Source organism: Anabrus simplex, chromosome 3 (genome assembly GCF_040414725.1).
Source record: "Anabrus simplex isolate iqAnaSimp1 chromosome 3, ASM4041472v1, whole genome shotgun sequence".
NCBI classification, from domain to species: Eukaryota; Metazoa; Arthropoda; class Insecta; order Orthoptera; family Tettigoniidae; genus Anabrus; species Anabrus simplex.
In genome coordinates, this window is record NC_090267.1 from 17176355 (window position 1) to 17196191 (window position 19837).

General features: G+C 37.7%; 1 protein-coding gene across 1 annotated transcript in view; it reads left to right on the top strand.

Annotated features, from left to right (window-relative positions):
* Positions 1-19837, top strand: part of LOC136884808 (uncharacterized) — a 29910-nt gene that overhangs the window by 9801 nt on the left and 272 nt on the right. The window contains exon 4 of the mRNA XM_068226777.1: positions 15811-16054. Within this exon, the coding sequence (XP_068082878.1) occupies positions 15811-16054 (244 nt within the window). The remainder of the gene's footprint in view (positions 1-15810; positions 16055-19837) is intronic.

The following is a 19837-nucleotide window of genomic DNA, read 5'->3' on the forward strand; positions in this document are numbered from 1 at the left end:
GGGTCATACCATCATGTTTATTTCGACAATTTCTTCTCATTACATGTAACTAATCTCATTATTAGACCCGTATTGAACTATGCTATGATATACTAACAATTTGTTGGTTATTTTGATCCACCTTTTCAATACAAATTACAGTTTGTGTTGCTAAGTTGTAATGTTACAACACTAATTTACCGGGACATGTTTCGCTTTTATTCACAAGCATCATCAGCCTATACAATTGCCTCAAGGTTTGTCATTTTTGGTTTGTTGTTACAAATTTCATTACATTGAATGTAAATCTAATTTCAGTGATAACAATATTTAAAACTATTTTTTTTTTTTTTTTGCTAGTTGCTTTTATGTCGCACCGACACAGATAGGTCTTATGGCGACGATGGGACAGGGAAGGGCTAGGAGAGGGAAGGAAGCGGCCGTGGCCTTAGTTAAGGTACATCCCCAGCATTTGCCTGGTGTGTAAATGGGAAACCACGGAAAACCATTTTCAGGGCTGCCGACAGTGGGGTTCGAACCTACTATCTCCCGAATACTGGATACTGGCCGCACTTAAGCGACTGCAGCTATCGAGCTCGGTAATATTTAAAACAAGAATAATATACACATTAAAAATTATGACAATATGATCTGCGATGTTAAAATGGATTAACTCTTAATTCTAAAACACATTGACGTCAAAAACACAGTTTTTAATTTGGCTAAAAATTGTTTGCAATGTTAAAATAAAATTGATTCAACTATAATTTGGCATTAAAATTTGAGTCATAAATATAAATATTGGATGTTAATATATAGGAGCCATAGTTTCTGAAGTGCGTTGGTTTCTAGAATACAGTAACATTTCAGTATTGCAAATTATAGTTAAGAATTGTGCTCTCTAAATAATGTTATTTAAAAACTGTAGTTTTGCATTATGCGTGATTAGTCATGATGATAATCTAGAATTGAAGTCTTGAGTTCGTTGGAAAATGGCTTCTAGATTTGCTGCTGCAGTTTGGCAATTTGATCAGAGGAAGTATTGACATATTTAATTCTTGTTTGTAGCGACCAGACTCTCCGTTGAAAGTTGATTGTTTTGATGTAAGTTATGGTTAAAAGGGGGCTTCAATCCAAATTTTGAGTACTGGTATCTGATTATGTTTCTTTCGATTTATCCCTTTGTCTGCTGCTACAGAATCTTGTGGGCCTTATTGCGTTACTGTGACTATTGTCTGTTGTGGAGAGTAGAGCCAAATCAAAAACATATCTATAGTCAGCTGATACATGGTTAACTACTCAAAGCCTTCTAATTAAACAAGATTATATTTCTTTTCAAGATTCTTGCTTGTATCTCTAATTTCTTTGTGAGCTCTGACTTCTGCTTGTCTATTGAATAGAATTCACAGCGTTATTTTGTTCTTGTAGCTTCTCAAGTATTTATTCTTCTCAATCCTGTCGGCATGTTGGTTATTGAATCTTGCCTAGCATTTAATATGTAGGTAACTTGTTTTATAAATATTTCTTGACTTATTTCGTGAAAAATTATTATCGTATTCTCGCTGATGTGTCCTTTTCTCTCAATACTCTTCTTTTCTTAGAGGTTTGTAAGATTAATTGAAATTATAATCTTTGATGTGCTTATCTGATGAAAATGTCCATCTTTTTATCTCAGAATTGGCTCTCCTCAACAATCCAAATCTGATGTTTTTTGTCTTTTTGACATTGCCATCATGATGATACCTATTCAGCTATTGTGTCCATCTGGACTTCCTTGACATACTATGAAGTTGTTCATTTTATTTACCTTTGTTGTGGGTACTTGTGTTTACTGTGATCTGACTGCAATTTTACTTTCGGGATAGCGTAATGGTACAATACTCATAAAAACAGTAATAATGATGTGGTAATAATTGGGGGAGATCTAAACTTGCTTGAAATTGAATGGAATGGAGCGGCAGCTAAGTTACATTATTGGAATATGCAAACAGTGTTTGGGATTCTCACCAAGAATACTTAATAAAAGAAATAGACTTTGTGCAGAGGCAAGTAGCAAGATTTGTAATAGGGGATTTCAGGAGAAAAAGTAATGTATCAGAAAAATTAGAAAAACATTGTGGGAAGCCTTCAGTAAAAGAAGAGAGAGAACTTGTTTTAAAGATTTATAAAGAGCCTATGCAGCGGAGTAGGTGAGGGGGGGATATCCAAAAGAGTCTTCAATTGGAAAATAATTATATCGGCATGGCTGATGACAGGTATAAAACTACATGGGGTTTCAGCACATGAGATGGAGGTAAATTTTCATTGATTGGGAAGGGCGTGAAGGTGTGGAACAATTTATCGGGGTAGGTATTTGGTTGTTTTCCAAAATCTATGCAAATGTTAAAGAAAAGAATAAACTGCAAAAGAGAAATGATATGAAATATTTGAGGCATCTGACCTGTGCAGTTATTGTATATAAAGAATTTTTGTGAATAAATTAAATCCACCCCTTTGTCTACGGAGATTGAACAGATGAAATACTGAACTGCCTGTAGGAGTGAAGTCCAGTGACATGTTTGAGGGCCTGGGACCTGGGCGGTAGCTGTAAAAGCCTTTCAGGAACTCTTAAAGAGGTGGAAAAAATGGCTCTGGGTAACACACAGCAGGTCGTTATTGTGCCATTTCACTGTCTGAAATTGATAGTTTATTGGAACTAAAATGGATGCAAATACCAAGACATAAATTAAATGCAGTACATAGATTCAGTCATCTGTGTCAGTGGAATACAATATATGGCATAATCGAGGCAGAAAAGATTAAGGCGGCAGTGAATGAGAGAAATAAAAGTTCAGAATTGTTAGAACACTACTATTAAGAGATTGAAAAATTGAAAGAGAAAAACTTGAGCGACGGTCATATTGGTCTAGTGATACTTATCGCAAGCAGCATTTTAAGACTGAGAGAGAAATTCAATTCATTTAAGGAAGAAGATTTGTAGAATATATATACTGAAGAACGCAGAATTATAGATACTGAAAATAAAGCTGCAAGATAAGAACAAAATTCGAAAGAAAGGCATACATTGAATCGTCAAGTCGGCAAGGGATAACCAATCACATGGTCATAAGCAGAGAAATTTTAAGAATATGATAAATAGCTAAATTAACCCCTAAAATAGCAACTTTAATACAGATATCTGAAATGCGGGTAGACACTTTGGTAGTCTACAAACGCAATTGAGGCTAAAGTGAAAGCAACAGAATTTACATTGAATTTATCATGTTAGAAGGCTATGGAATCCATATCATGATGCAGCTGTCTTCATATGTGTTAATTTCTGTTGTATTCTGCGCAAGACATGGCTCTCAAGATGTTCTAAGAAGATGATGGAGAGATGTCCAGAAGAGATTGACGTGAGGTGACGGCAAAGGAACCTTATCTAACCCAGAGCATCCTAGTGACCAGCAAGAGGATGTAATTGCTGCGCTTAGAGCATCTAACTCGATCCCGGTGGAGCTGACGGGAAAAGATAAGTCTTTATTATTAGTGCAGTAAGTTAGATAAATCCTGCAAATTATAATATAATCTTTAATCTGTTGGTGAGTAAATGGTTAGACATTGTGTTCTTCAAATTAGCTCAGGTATGTTAGACTCTCATGAATTAATGATATACTTGTGTCGAAATACAGGGATAATAGGTGGTCATCTGAATTCCATAACCAATCCTTGGCTAGGATATGTATGAAGTTATTAACATGTAAGTGCTTCGCAGTGACATTAAGTCAAATGAAGAGGTTATTATATATGAATTATGAGATTGATATCAACAAAAATAGTTAAAGTTAGGAATGAGTAAGGGTTAATATTTTAAATAAGATAGCCAGAATTTCAGTTTGAGGGGGGCATTAAGGTAGTTCTTCATCCAGAATTTTATTTTGGTAGGTGTCCACACTTCCAGAGTTTAGGTGGAATAGCATACCTAAACAGGAAATGAGAGTCCTTACATCCAAATAAGAATGGTGGATTCATGCAGATTCTGGAAGCCAATAGTAATCTTCTTCTACTTCCGATTTTCACACATCTGTGTCGCACATGTGGATTTGTCCCTGCTTTACAGCCAGATGCCCTTCCCGATTCCAACCATATAAGGAGAGAAGTAATCACTGTTGTGTGTTTCTTTGGTGGTTGGTAGTGTAGTATGTTGTCTGCATATGAAGAGGAAATTGTTGGGACAAACATCCAGTTCCTGAGCCAGAAGAATTAATCATAATTCCCTGACCCGGCAGGGAATTGGACCCGGGACCCACTGAAATGAAGGCCTCAGCACTGATCATTCAGGCAATGACTCTGACTCCGGTAGCTAATAGTAATATACATTATTTATAAAATGCTTAATGAAACTACATTCTTTAAAATTCCTGGGGTGTTTGGACTCCTAGGATGACACCACCCCCCATGCCAACTTTTGTTACTCCCATCCCAACATAACTGCAGCATTTCATATATTCCGAGTACAAGTGAAATGAATGGAAGAATAAACATTTTACGTAAAGATGCAATATTCTGCTTTAGAATAAATATGGTAATTTTATTATAATAATGGTCATGTTTTAAGCTATAAAGTAGTGACATTTTATACAAATAATGTGGCAAAGAAATACACACACAAGCACACTCATGCATCAAATAAAGGTTTCTCGCCCTTCTTGTCCATGGCTAGATGATGAAACCAAGAGAATGATGGCCCACCATGATTCGTTATTTTGACATTATAAACAAACCCTAGATGACACAGATTTCAAAACTTACTGCATCTTAAGAAATTGCACAAAGCAGTTAATCAGAAATATAAAATGTACATATTTCTGGAATTTAGCTACCAACTTAAATTCTAATCGCACATGGGACCACCTTAGAGCATCAACAAGGACAGACAACTCCTGACATTGCACTTCATGAACTGAACGATTACTTTAGTAGAATAAATATTCAACCTTCCCCAATTAACTGCACCGACTCACTGCCCACCCCTCCAGCCAATGTACCAATCACATTTCACAGTTTCACAGAAAATCAGGTTAAAAAAGGCTTTGTTTTGGATTAAATCAAAGGCTACAGGTGTAAATGATATTTCAATTACTTTTATACATAACATTATGGGTGCTGTCCTGCCTATGCTGGCGCACACACTGAAGTACTGGTTACTAAATGGAACTTTCCCTACTGTCTGGAAAACAGCCAATATTATACCGGTACCTAAGAGTTTAGACCCACAATGACCTTCTGGCTGTTGCCCTGTGTCCATACTCCATATGCTTTCTAAAGCCTTAGAACGTTTATTATATGAGCAAGTTCTGGAACACCTAAATAAAAATGCTCTTTTGGACCCTTTGCAACCTGGATTTAAGGAGAGTCACAGTACCGCAACAGCACTTTTGAAGGTTACTGAAGACATTAGAAATGCTATGGACAAACGACTACTCACTATACTTTTTTTTTTTTGCTAGGGGCTTTACGTCGCATCACTCACTATACTTATCCTTCTTGACTTCTGTAGCGCCTTTGACACTATAGAAATTCTGACTGATAAAGAAAATGGAACTTACGAATTTCAACCTGGCTCTGCTTAGGTTTTTAGTTCTTATTTGAGTAACTGTCAACAGCGTGTAACAGTAAATAACAAGGACTCTAAATGGAAAATGAAATTTAGTGGTGTCCCACAGGGCTATATTCTAGGGCCCTTACTTTTCTGTATTTATATCAATGACATACCATCTGTGACAGGGAATAAAACACACCACCTCTATGCTGATGATCTTCAAATATCAACACTGCAAGACAAGATATTAACAATGACTTCCGAAGACTCAGTATATATATGCACAATGAAATTCTCTCCACAAAATCTCGGGCAGTCATAACTTGATCATGAAAATTACTGAGCTGCTCAAACAATGTTACAATCCCACCTATCCTACTGAATGGTAACATTCTTCCCTGTAGTAAAATGGTTAAAAATCTCAGGGTAATTATTAATGTAATACTTGATTGGTCTGATCACATGAAAGAAATATGTAAAATGATTTTTGGTGTGCTTCACCCTCTTAAACAGCAGAGGGATGTACTTCCATTTGAGCTAAATGCCAAACTAATACAGACACTCATTCTGCCTATTCTTTATTATTGCGATGTTTTAGTTGACATGACAAGAGAAGAAATACTTAAACTTCAACGAGCATTGAATTCCTGCCTGCGATTTATTTACAATATTGGGTACGATGTTCATATGAACCGATACTATCAGGTTGTCTCAAGGCTGAAACCTGATAAACGCCGGCAGCTATACACTTTAACTATGGTGTTTAGAGTGTTAGCTGAAAGTCAGCCACAGTATATTTCTTTCGTATTCACTTTTATATCATCATTTCACAACTTAAATACATGTTCTAGATCCTTTCTTTCAATGCACATTCTAGAGCCTTTCTTTCTGTTCCACTACAAAAACAAAAACAAACCCCACGGCACTTTATGCTCTTGAAAGGGCCTTGGCCTACCCAGCGACCGCTGCTCAGCCTGAAGGCCTGCAGGTTACGAGGTGTCATGTGGTCAGCATGACGTATCCTCTCTGTCGTTATTCTTGGCTTTCTAGACCGGGGCTGCCATCTCACAGTCAGGTAGTTCCTCAATTATAAGGATGTGGGCTTAGTGTAACTTGGACCAGCCCTCAGATCCACATAAAAATCCCTGGCCTGGCCCGGAATGGAACCCGGGGCCTCCAGTAAGAGGCACGCACGCTACCCCTACACCATGGGGTAGGCTGGTTACTTTTAGGTCACCTTATTTTAGGATTTGACTTAAGGCATCCTGCATTCGATTCTCAGCACTGACAGTGTTAAGAAAGGCATGGCATGGGGAAGATACAGCCTTGCTTGTGGGTGCAGTAGAGTTGGCCTCGAGTCTCTCATAATCAAAATATCTACGACCTTCACAGGGCGTAGTACTAAAGTGGTTCCTTCTTTTTAAGAACACAAATTAAATGAAGATTCTACTTCCTCACAAATGAAGAACAATAATATCAATTTTACAAACAGTTTCAGTAATACATCTGGTTTATGTTAAGAGTACAGAAGCTATGACTGTACATGGTAACAATCAAAACCATCAATATCTACTGAAGATCCGTCACCTCACTCGGTAGGACCATTTTACTTTTCATATCCACTGGGTGAGTTGGCCGTGCAGCTGAGGGTGAACAGCTATGTGCTCGCATCTCGGAGATAGCGGGTTCGAACCCCACTGTCGGTAGCCCTAGAATTAGTTTTCCGTGGTTTCCCATTTTGACACGAGGCAAATGCTTGGGCTGTACCTTAATTGAGGCCATGGCCACTTCCAACTTCTAGCCCTTTCCTTTCCCATCATCACCATAAAACCTCCAGTGCGATGTAAAGCAAATTCTAACTAGAAATAAAAATCTTTTCACAACCCCTTCGAAGGAACTGTTGTATCCACGCTACTGGCCTGAAATTACTGAAATTATTTTGAGGGTACACCACTGTGTCCAGTCACCATTTAAGATACAATGTAAGCGCCAAGATTGGTTTGATACTCAAAATACACCACTACCAATGACGCAGTTATGGCTCAAAAGTACTAAAGAAAGATAAGGGACGTGATCTACTGTTTTAAGTAGAATATGAATCAATAGAACATGACTTCTCATTTAAAAAATGTTTCATGCATTGACTGCGATTCAAGCCTCAGCCATCTTGAGGAAAATACAGAACCTTAGGAACTGAGTTATCGCGCCCGCAATTTTCAAAATAGTTACCCACACTTAGGCATCCACCATCTGTCTTGCTACTGTTAGAATAAAGGAACTTTTTTATAACTTACCAAGGATGCACATAGTTTTGGCTTCTTAGTGACAAAATGGTCCATCTTCAAAACACGTTACTTATATGGCACAAAATGAGGAACTAACATGCTGCTCACAATCCTGTCAGTCTTCCCAACGCTGTAACTTACACACAGCACATCTCTCAGCCACGGTACAACCTCAGGATCGCTACGACATTGTTGTCTCCTGGAACCGATGTGCAAAAGCCGACACGGTGTTGTAAGCTTGCAACTGTTTCTGGCCACAGCCCCTGTTATCTCGGTCATCACATTCCGGACCCCTACTGAGTAATCCCTTGCTAATTACCCTTTTCACCATCTCTTGACATTTGCCTCTACAGGGAAATGTCCCTGCGCATCACAATCCTAAGTGTTTTCCTTTCATTCAAGCAGTATTAATATGGAGAATTATGAATGGCCTTACTGCGTCTTGCTAGTAGATTCTTTGTCACTATGTTAATTTAATATTTCGGCGTAAGTTTTTAAGTTGTTCCTACCGTACGTCAAACAACGGCCGATCCTCGCTCTAGTTCAGGAAACATTTTGGGGGTGGGCCGCACTCCTGACCCCTCCCTGAGCTATGCCAGTGAATATTTTATGATATGGAGAATATATAGTGCCGTACAAAATCAGAATTGACTTATATGAGGATATGAGAGTAATATGAAGTGAAACCGAGAGTGGTTGAGAAGAAATTGATTAAGTGCATAAATGATGATTAGAAGATTCTGTGCATCAAGTTAAGGTATAGATGAATATTATTTGCAAGAGAAAGAAGAAACATGATATTGAGATATGAAGAATGAGAGAGAGGAACATCGAATGAATATGAGGATGAATAACATTTTTTACATGTTTTGTTTCGTCAGTTAGGAAGGGAATAATCAGTTGTGAAGGTAGAAACAAGAGTATTGATGCAATCCAGGATCAGTAATATACTTGATACCATGACGTGTAATATTTGACAGATATTCCATATCCAACATGTGTGAGAACGTTTGATGAATTTTATAATGAGTTAAGGCACTAGTAATTCATCTAAATAATTCATTATAAGGAATGTTGAGTAGGATATTAATTCGAAATTAACCCATATCGCTATCATAATGTTGAATATCCGCTGAAGAAGTACATGGCACTCACTTAATCCTATGCACAAGTATTATAAGTTTTTCATATATAATTCCAGAAGGTAGAAAATTGATAGAGTCTTCATGAATAATACACTATACTTGTTTTACCAAATAACAATAGGCAAGGTGTTGGAATTCAATTAATTAACTGGCTATAGGTCTCATCAAACATATTTTTATAATTAAACTAATTTGTAAGATTTATATGATGAATGATATTCATTTGAGCTGAAAAGTGATACCAGATATTATAATAGAAAATAGCTCATATTGTGGTTGACTTCAAATAAAAATCAAATCAAAATCTCTTTATTTGCAAATGAGGTGTCTACCTCGGTGGCAAATGGTAAACTAAAATATATTATTGTCAAGCACTAAATATTAAATTAACAAGAGAATAAAATTTTCCTATAATACAATATTATATAATTTATGCTAATAATTTTTTTTTATTAAACACACAGCTCATCCTTAATAAATTTACATTGTTTACAAACTTCTGCTTATAATATCTCCTGTACTACTTACAAATATAGTCAACTGATATACAGTATGTGGAATTACTTCAAATGACACTGTACAACTGGTATAAGATTAAAATTTACATTGCATTTATTTACTTTCTCTTTTCTTTACCCATTCTGGAACCTAAGTAGCATAACGACCTGCTGCGTCTTAACCAGAGTCCCTTTTGCCACCACTTTTCAGAGTTCCTGAAGGGCCTTCACAGCTACTGTAGCGGTCCCAGGGCCCTCGAAGTCCCCACTGTACTTCACCCCTACAGGCAGTCCCCTACTTTGGCTGTCCAAACTCCTTAGACCAGGGGATGAAATTAATTTATTCACACACATTTTTTTATTTAAATTAACCTGCACTGGTCGAATGCCCTCTAACATTTCATTTATTTTCTCTGTTGCTGTTTATTCTCTTTTTGAATATCTGTACAGATTTTGGAAAAGGATCAAACACTACCGCTGGTAAACTGTTCCACTCCTTCACACCCTTCCCAATGAATGAATCGCTTCTGCTAAAATTCCTTCTAATTTTATATCTGTGGTTTGTCCTGCTGATATAATTATTTTCCAACTGCACGGATATCTCCCCATGCTTCTTCTCCTGTATAGGCTCTATATAATCCTATAAGTCTAGTTTTCTCCCTTCTCTTACTTAAAGTTTCCCACCCTAGTTCCTTTAACATTTCCGATACACTACTCTTTCTCCTGAAATCCCCTGTTACAAATCTTGCTGCTTTCCCCTGCACACTATCTATTTCTTTTATTAGGCATTCTTGGTGAGGGTCCCAAACACTGTTTGCATATTCCAATGATGGACGAACCATACTTAAGTAACTTTTCTCTTTTAATTCTTTGTTGCATCCTTTAAGTAGCCTCATTATGACATGTAACGATCTGTATGTTTTCCCAACAATGTCATCCACATGACCCTTCCAGTGCAAATTACTTTCAAATCTTACACCTAAGTATTTGCACTTGCCATCTTTTGGGATAACTACCCCATCCAAAGTATATTCAAATTCAGTTTTAAAACCCCTGTTTGTAAATGTTGTAACAGTTGATGTGCCTCCATTAACCTTCATGTTATTCTCTTCAACCCTTTGTTGGATACTCTCAAGGTCCCTTTGTAATTCTGAACAATCCTCAATGGTATTTATTTCCCTATAAACAATTATGTCATCTGCATACAATCTTATTTTTGACGTTATATTGTTCCCTAAATCATTTACATATATTAAGAAAAGAAACGGACCGATTATACTACCCTGTGCAATTCTCTTCCAAACTTTCTCTTCCTGTGATACGTTAATTCCTACTTTGACTTTCTGAACCCTTGAATTTAGAAATGTTTTTACTCAACATGTAACCCTTACGTCCAATCCTATTCCCTCCAATTTCTTTAATAATATTCCATGTTCCACTCTATCAAAGGCTTTGGAAAGATCTATGGCTATGCAATCTAACTGGCCTCCTGAATCCAATTGATCTGATATGTCCTGCTGAAATCCCACCAGTTTTGACTCACAAGAAAATTTCTTTCCAAATCCATACTGGCTCCTCATGGACCAATTTTTATCATCACATATCCCTCTGATGTACTTTGATATTAAACTCTCCAATATTTTACAAACTATACTGGTCAGGCTGATTGGTCTGTAGTTCTCTGGTTTCCTTTTATCACCTTTCCTTTATAAATTGGTATTATTATAGATTCCTTCCATTCCTTTGGTATTACACTATTATTTATGACATAGTCACAAAGAAATGTTAAATAAGGCACTATGTACCACCCCATTGTCTTTATCACCTCCCCAGCACTTACCTTTTTCCTGATGCATCCATGAAGCAGTATCCAAGAACAATAACAATTTTACTCTCATCCTGAAAAATAAATAAATAAGTAAATAAATAAATAAATAAATAAATAAATAATGTAAAATGAAATAATTTCCCAAGAAGACTTGTAAATAATTTTAAGAAACTTTGACTAAAGTTTAGAAACATTTTTCTTTCATACATATAATTAATAATGCACAGAAAATGATGTGATTTAATTTCAGTGATTTGAGGTCTACAATATCATTTTAATTTTCTTGTTGTTCATAGTCATTATTTCATTTTAATCAAATACCTTTCATACTAAAAGGAAAGTTAATTAACAAAATGGAGATGATAATTCTTTTTAAGTATATCTCCTCCTTTAATTTAATTTTCTCAGAATTTGAATAAGTAGATGTGATAAAGATATATTGGTATTTATGGTTATACTCTAGCATGAGTATTAGATTCTTATAAACATCCTTAATTAAAGATATATTCAGAATTATTTTTGACATAATTGACTTCGCCACAATAAAGACGCTTTAATAATAATAATAATAATAATAATAATAATATTTGGCATGATGGATACGTCCATTGGTGTTTGCAATAAATGACTTAGCCATATCGCAGAAAAGTCTTCTCACATTTTACGAACCCACAAAAAGAAGAGAAACTTTGATAGGCAATTTTACCTGAGCAACCTAGTCTGGATTTCTTTGCTACCTGTCAAATATTTATTTATCTACCACCCTGCCCACTCACTGCTATATGAAGTATCAGTTTTTCTATTGGGGTTTCTCTTCAGTACCATTTCTTACTGTGGGTAAGTCTTGTAGCTTCGTACAATATCTGAAAGTATGTGCCTTGGATGCAGGAAAGGTGCATTAGGCATGATAGGTAACAAAAGCGGGGAAGAAAGTACATACATATATTATCATTATAGACTGTTATGCCTCTCAGCATTCAGTCCGCAAGCCTCTGTGAATTTACTAAACGGTCGCCACAATCCTCGATTTGCAACTAGTGTTGTGGCCTCATTTAGTTCTATAACTCTTATCTTTAAATCGTTAAAAACCGAGTCTAACCAACATCGTCTTGGTCTACCTCTACTCCTTTTACCCTCCATAGCAGAGTCCATTATTCTCCTAGGTAACCTATCCTCCCCTCCTCCATTCGCCTCACATGACCCCACCACCAAAGCCGGTTTATGCGTACAGTTTCATCCATTGAGTTCATCCCTAAATTAGCCTTTATCTCCCGATTCCAAGTACCCTCCTGCCATTTTCCCCACCTGTTTGTTCCAGCAATCATTCTTGCTACTTTCATGCCTGTTTGTTCTAACTTATGAATAAGCTATCCTGAGTCCACCCAGCTTTCGCTCCCGCAAAGCAAAGTTGGTCTGAAAACAGACCGATGTAAAGATAGTTTCGTCTGGGGGTTCACTTCCTTCTTACAGAATACTGTTGATCGCAACTGCGAGCTCACTCCATTAGCCTTACTATATTACCATCCTGGGAGAACACAACCTAAATACTTGAAATTATTGACCTGTTCTATCTTTGTATCACCAATCTGACATTCAATTCTGTTGAATTTCTTACCTGCTGATATTAGTTTAGTCTTTGAGAGGCTAATTTTCATACCATACTCATTGAACCTATTTTCAAGTTCCAAGATATTAGACTACAGGCTTTCGGCACAATCTGCCATTAAGACCAAGTCGTCAACATAGGCCAGACTGCTTACTACATTTCCACCTAACTGAATCCCTCCCTGCTATTTTATACCTTTCAGCAGATGATCCATGTAAACTACAAACAGTAAAGGTGAAAGATTACAGCCTTGTCTAACTCCTGTAAGTACCCTGAACCATGAACTCGTTCTACCATCAATTCTCACTGAAGCCCAATTGTCAACATAAATGCCTTTTATTGCTTTTAATAATCTACCTTTAATTCCATAGTCCCCCAGTATGGCGAACATCTTTTCCCTCGGTACCCTGTCATATGCTTTCTCTAGATCTACGAAACATAAACACAACTGCCTATTCCTCTTGTAGCATTCTTCAATTACCTGGCGCATACTGAAAATCTGATCCTGACACCCTCTCTGTGGTCTGAAACCACACTGGTTTTCATCCAACATTCTCTCAACAACTGATTGCAGCCTCCCTTCCAAGATGCCAGTGAATACTGTGCCTGGTATACTAATCAATGAGATACCTCGATAGTTGTTGCAATCCTTCCTGTTCCCTTGCGTATAGATAGGTGCAATTACTGCTTTTGTCCAATCTGAAGGTACCTTACCAACATTCCATGCTAATTTTACTACTCTATGAAGCCATTTCATCCCTGCCTTCCCACTATATTTCACCATTTCAGGTCTAATTTCATCTATTCCTGCTGCCTTGTAACAATGGAATTTATTTACCATTCTTTCCATTTCCTCAAGCATAATTTCACCAACATCATTTTCCTCCTCTCCATGAACTTGGCTGTTCGCAACACCACCAGGATGATTTCCTTTTACATTGAGAAGATGCTCTAAATATTCCCTCCACCTCTCCAGTGATTCCCAGGGATCTATTATGAGTTTACCTGAATTACTTAAAACACTGTTCATTTCCTTTTTCCCTCCCTTCCTAAGATTCTTTATTACTGTCCAGAAAGGTTTCCCTGCTGCTTGACCTAGCCTTTCCAGGTTGTTACCAAAATCTTCCCAAGACTTCTTTTTAGATTCAACAACTATTTGTTCACTCTGTTTCTTTCATCTACGTACAAATCCCTGTCTGCTTCAGCCCTTGTTTGGAGCCATTTCTGATAAGCCTTCTTTTTATGTTGACAAGCTCTCTCACTTCATCATTCCACCAAGATGTTCGCCTTTTCCCATCTTATAATACCAATATAATGGTCCGTTATTGGACATTATAAATTTTCCAGCTAACTCATTCTTGGTTGCCTGCGTTTCGCTCTCGTGTGCTAAGTTAGGCTCGTCAGTTGGGACTTAGCACACCACCCAGGACGCAAGGCTAGTGCATACCGTGGAGGCCACTGCATAGGCTATTTGAAGCCACCAGCAGTGCCAATGCACTATGAGAGCTATGTCTCATTTCCAAAAAATAGGTGCCTGCCTGGCCATCAAATGATGTAGATGTTGATTCCCATAGGGAACCTAAAATATTTGTCCTGAATGAGTAAATTTATAATACCAATATAATGGTCCGTTATTGGACATTATAAATTTTCCAGCTAACTCATTCTTGGTTGCCTGCATTTCACCCTCGTGTGCTAAGTTAGACTCGTCAGTTGGGACTTAGCACACCACCCAGGACGCAAGGCTAGTGCATACCGTGGAGGCCACTGCATAGTAGTGTGTTTTAGGAAATGTTCTCCTGTTTTAAACTTAGGACTTAAAGCTTGAGAATAATGTATTATTTGGTAGCATTTACCACCGAGGTAGACCCCTCGTGCCAATGCACTATGAGAGCTATGTCTCATTTCCAAAAAATAGATGCCTGCCTGGCCATCAAATGATGTAGATGTTGATTTCCATAGGGACCATTATATTGGTATTATACAAAAGGGTGATTGGTAAGTGTGGGGAAGGTATGGAAGTTGATGGGAAAAAAGTAATGCAATTTAAATCTTTTAAGTATTGTATTGTATTACTTGAGTTGACTATGTGTAAGTGCAGTAGGTTTTATGAGTAGAATTTTGTAAATAATATAAATTTATTAAGGATGAGCTGTGTGTTTCATAGAAAAATTATTACTGAAAATTGTATAGTAGTGTATTTTAGGAAATGTTCTCCTGTTTTAAACTTAGGACTTAAAGGTTGAGAATAATGTATTATTTGGTAGCATTTACCACCGAGGTAGACCCCTCGTTTGCAAATGAAGTTATTTTGACTTGATCTGATGTGACCAACTTGCATGAGTAAGTAGGTCTGTATTTTGATGTATGTTAGCTGTAAAGTTTGCGGCTACTATTGGAATAGACTGTAGAGACAACAGAGAGAAGGATAGAGCCCTAGCGAGTATAGATGTGTAAATGTGCATCCTGTTCTGTGGGTGTGTGTTTTTGATAAGCATGTGTTATAGTGTAGAATAAACAACTAGATAATTAACCTTAGGTAGAAGCTACCAGTCGAATATTTATTTACCTACCACCCTGCCAACTCACTACCATATGAAGTATCAGTATTTCCATTGCGGTTTCTTTTCGGTACCATTTCCTACCGTGGGTAAGTCTTGTAGCTTCCTACAATATCCGAAAGTATGCTTTCAAGACAACCTCATTTTTATGTGCATCTGTCTACCGATAGTGGTGTACTGTAATGCCGTTTACATTCTGTATGACAGAGTTGCCTTTTAATTTGGAGAGAATAATTTGTTATGTATATTATGTTTGCTTTCGGAATCTGTGTTTGATCTTGTTGTCATACTCATAAATGGTATTAGTTTTTGCCATTCTTTATTCTAGGCTTCCAGTGCTTACAAGTGATAGTACCTGCAGGATATTTGAAGAAGAAAGTGATCTGATGTGTCATTTGCCACCTCATGACATACGTGACAGAGTGCTCTTGTCCCAGTCTGGGGAAAGGCCAATCCATCCCATTAGTGAATTGATACTCTGTTGTAATGAATACTTTAGGAAGTTTTCGCAGAAACCTGGTTTTCGAAAATATCTGCTGTCTCACAGTACAGAGGGAACACATTTGTGCAACGTATGTGGTAATAAGTTTAGTACAAAGGCAATCCTCAAGAGTCACCGCTTATCTCATAAAGAGAGTCACCTCTTATCTCATAAAGGAAAACGTCTGTGGTGCAGTCGATGTGGAGAGAGCTTTCAATATGAATGCATGGTCGCTAGACACATTACCACTCATAGTAGAGAGGGTTCACATGTCTGCAAAGAGTGTGGTAAGACGTCTTGTATAAAAAGCCGCGCTTATTACACAAATTAGAACTCGTGGTGAAGAATGTGCACGTCCCTGTTGCCACACAAGTAATATTCAAATTAGAGGACATACCATTTTGGATCGTTCCTCACCGATGCTGATGAGCCTGCATGATTCATCCTGGTGCACTTAATCCGGGGTAGAACACTGGATGTGGTATATTTAATTGGCTGTTTTTATTTAAATAGGAATTTTGCCTGATTTGTTCGCATAGGAGACATGATATCTTCCATCTCTCTATTAAGCTTTACTACTTGGAATTGCAGAGCATTAGATTGTTGATGATAAATCTACCATTTATACACATCAGCCTCCTGTCGGTAGGCACTGGCACGTAAAAGAACTCCTGTGGGACTAAATTGTGGCAAATTGGCATCTCCGAATGCCATGAAAGTAGTTAGTGGGATGTAAAGATAATGACTTTGCTTTGTTCTTCCAACCCTCGTCCTGTTTCTCTACAGGGTTGGTTATGATTGAGATGAATATGTTGTGGCGTATTTTTATGACTGAATGCCCATCCTTAGATCAACTTCATCAGAGGAATTAATGAGATGAAAGGAATGACATGATATCTGTTAGTAGGAAGGGAGAAGGTGAAACCTGGTGCCGGCACGTAGCTTGCTCCTATCGTATAACACGAAGAGGTCTGGTCATGGCTTAACATCTTCATCTGATGGATGAATCACCATCAACAGCATCATATGGCTTCACTCGAAATGATCTCAGTGGAGAGTTTTGTAATTTAATCCAGGCTTTTGTCACGCAATCTAGTGTTTAGAAATTATATACCTCAACCTCCCCTACCTGTGCATCAACATTCTCATGGTGAATTTTTTTTCGACCAACGGGACTAGAATCAGCTAGGCACAGTGTCAGACCATTTAGACTTCAACGCCTTAACGATAATGGCCACTAGGCGGGATATGTAAAGTAAATAACATTATTATTAAATATTTTACATGGACAAATTGTAGTCGACCCCGGATCCCAGAGTTGAAATCTAAACCTGCAAATTCAAGGTCCAATGCTCACACCTGGTGACTCTAATCAGATATATAATGTTTACTCCTGCAATCTTACGCGATGAAATATGATTACCTGGCAGAACGTAGGCTTCATAATGTTTCTCATACAGGAGTTGGTGTTAAGTTTCAGTGCCGTGTTTAACAAGTAAGCTGACAGCTATTGGAAGTGTAGTCTGATGTTGAAGCAAAGAACATGAAATATTTCGTGGGAATGAATAAAATGAACACTCGCTTGTTTGTTAGAATACAGAGCTGCCACTGCATATTTCATATACTCACTTTGCAGTTGCCGTGTGACCAGTTCTTACATAGACAAATAAGTACTGTTTGCAAGTATTTGCTGTCTAGGAGGCAATTCCAAATGTGAGATTTTTCCTCGCTTTCCATACTTTCAAGTTTTGTTTTGAATCTCTTTGTAGTAAATGTTCCAAGTTTCCTTTTTGACCATAATTGGTGCAATTTCAGTTATTCATATCATTGCATAAATGACTGCTTGAAAAAGGAGGCCTGATATTTTTGCTGTCCACAAGAGCTCTCCTCTAGTTGTGATATCTGAGTAGAATATATATGTTTCTAAACCAGGCTAATATTTTTTATTTGCAAATAATATTTTCGGCCCTGTTCCAGCATGCACCTTTACAGTGAGTAGTACTCTTTTATATTTCTTAATAACAAGGGATTTACTTCATTATAGGCAGTACAATTGTCAAAAGAACTTAATACAATAAGTTGCTTCATGCATGTTATAGTGGGTGTGATCCATGCTGCATAAATTCTGTAAACAGCAAGAGATTTCAATGTGTAAACACGTTTGGTTATTCAGTTTTCTTGTCTGCTCCTTTACCAAGACATTAATTTGTAGTGTTGTGACATTTTGTGTGTAATTCATTGTAATTTAAATACTTTCAATTCTTTAATTAATTTTGATTATTTCACTTTTTGGTGTTTTGATTTGATTCATTTATGTAATAGTTTAAACCAGTCTGGTTGGTATTATTTTGAGTAGAGTAGCCTGTAGATTAGGTTTCCCTATGTACCCTAAGAAGACGAATGCAATCCTGAGATATGAGAAGAGAGCAGTAAGTATTCATCGCATCGATCGAAAATCCAGAATACCAGTTGCCGCCTGCTCATGGAGATAAGGAAAGGATCACAGGGTACCGTACCTTTCCATGAATCAAGGTTAAGATACCTTCGATAATATTAGGTGAATGCTGGAACTGCTTGGCAATCCACCAAATTACAAACAATGGAGATATATACAAGGGTGAATTAAAAGTAAGTTACACTAGCTCGCACACGGTGTGACCTGCTGTGGCCAGTGCGGAGCAAGCTACAGTAACCGCTGACACCCCAATAGGAAGGTTGATATGATATCCCGTTGTGTTGTGTGTGCAGAACAGGCTAGGCTAAATGCACCAAATGTATCTTCATTCCAAACTGGAGGTGCATGCAACAATTACATTTCTATGGGCTAAACGGCTCAGTTGTGTGGACTTTCATCGTGAAATCACTTCTATGTATGGTGAGAGTGCAATTTTTCACCCAGGTATTGTAAAGTGATGTAAGCAATTTGACGCCGCACGCACAGATTGCACGGACAAATATAGCGAAGGCAGGCCCACAATGTCCAGTACCGTTGGAAGTGTTTACCGTGTGGATGGGATCATTAGAGAAAAATAGGCGAATTACATTGCAGGTAATAGACTGCGTGCTGAACATTAATATGGCAGTGTGTTCTTCATTGTCGCCAGCACCTTTGATGTCATAAACTGTGACAAAGATGGCTCCCACGTCTGCTCACCGATGTTCACAAGGGACGTCTCCAATCGTCACTGGCATTTTTACAACAGTATTCTGTGGAGGGCAACGAGTTTCTGCGGAGAATCATCAAGGAGATGAAAGCACGTAATCAGAGAGAACATTGGTGGAATGGGTGCAAGGCGAAGGCGCAACGTTCAGCAGGAAAAGTAATGGTGACTTTGTTTTTTGACATGGAGGGTGTGGTGCTTGCAGAATTTATGCCGAAATGAATGACAACCAACTCGGCTTCGTATTCTCAAGCGTTGAACCAGTTGCCTAAAGCAATTAAGGAAATGCAGTGGGGAAAATTTAGTGCCAGAGCGATTTATTTTGCACAATAACACAACACCCCACACAGCCCGCCAAACGTCTGAACTGCTGAAGCGATTCAAGTGGAAGGTATGGCAACGTCCTTCATACAGTCCAGACATAACGCCGTGCGATTATCATGTGTTTGATAAGCTGAAAAAGGATCTCGGTGGACGACGATTTTGAAACAATGAAAAGGTGAGGGCAGCTGTCTCTAGGTGGTTATATAGCATGCACTGGATGTGATTTCTTCGTATCCGGAATCAAACTGTTGGTTGACCATTCCGAGAAATACAGACTATGTGGAATAGAGAACTCACATTTTATGTTGTCATAGCTGTGTTGCTTATGTGTGGGACGGCTTCATAAATGTTCATAACATTGAAGTGTAACTTACTTTTGGATTCACCCT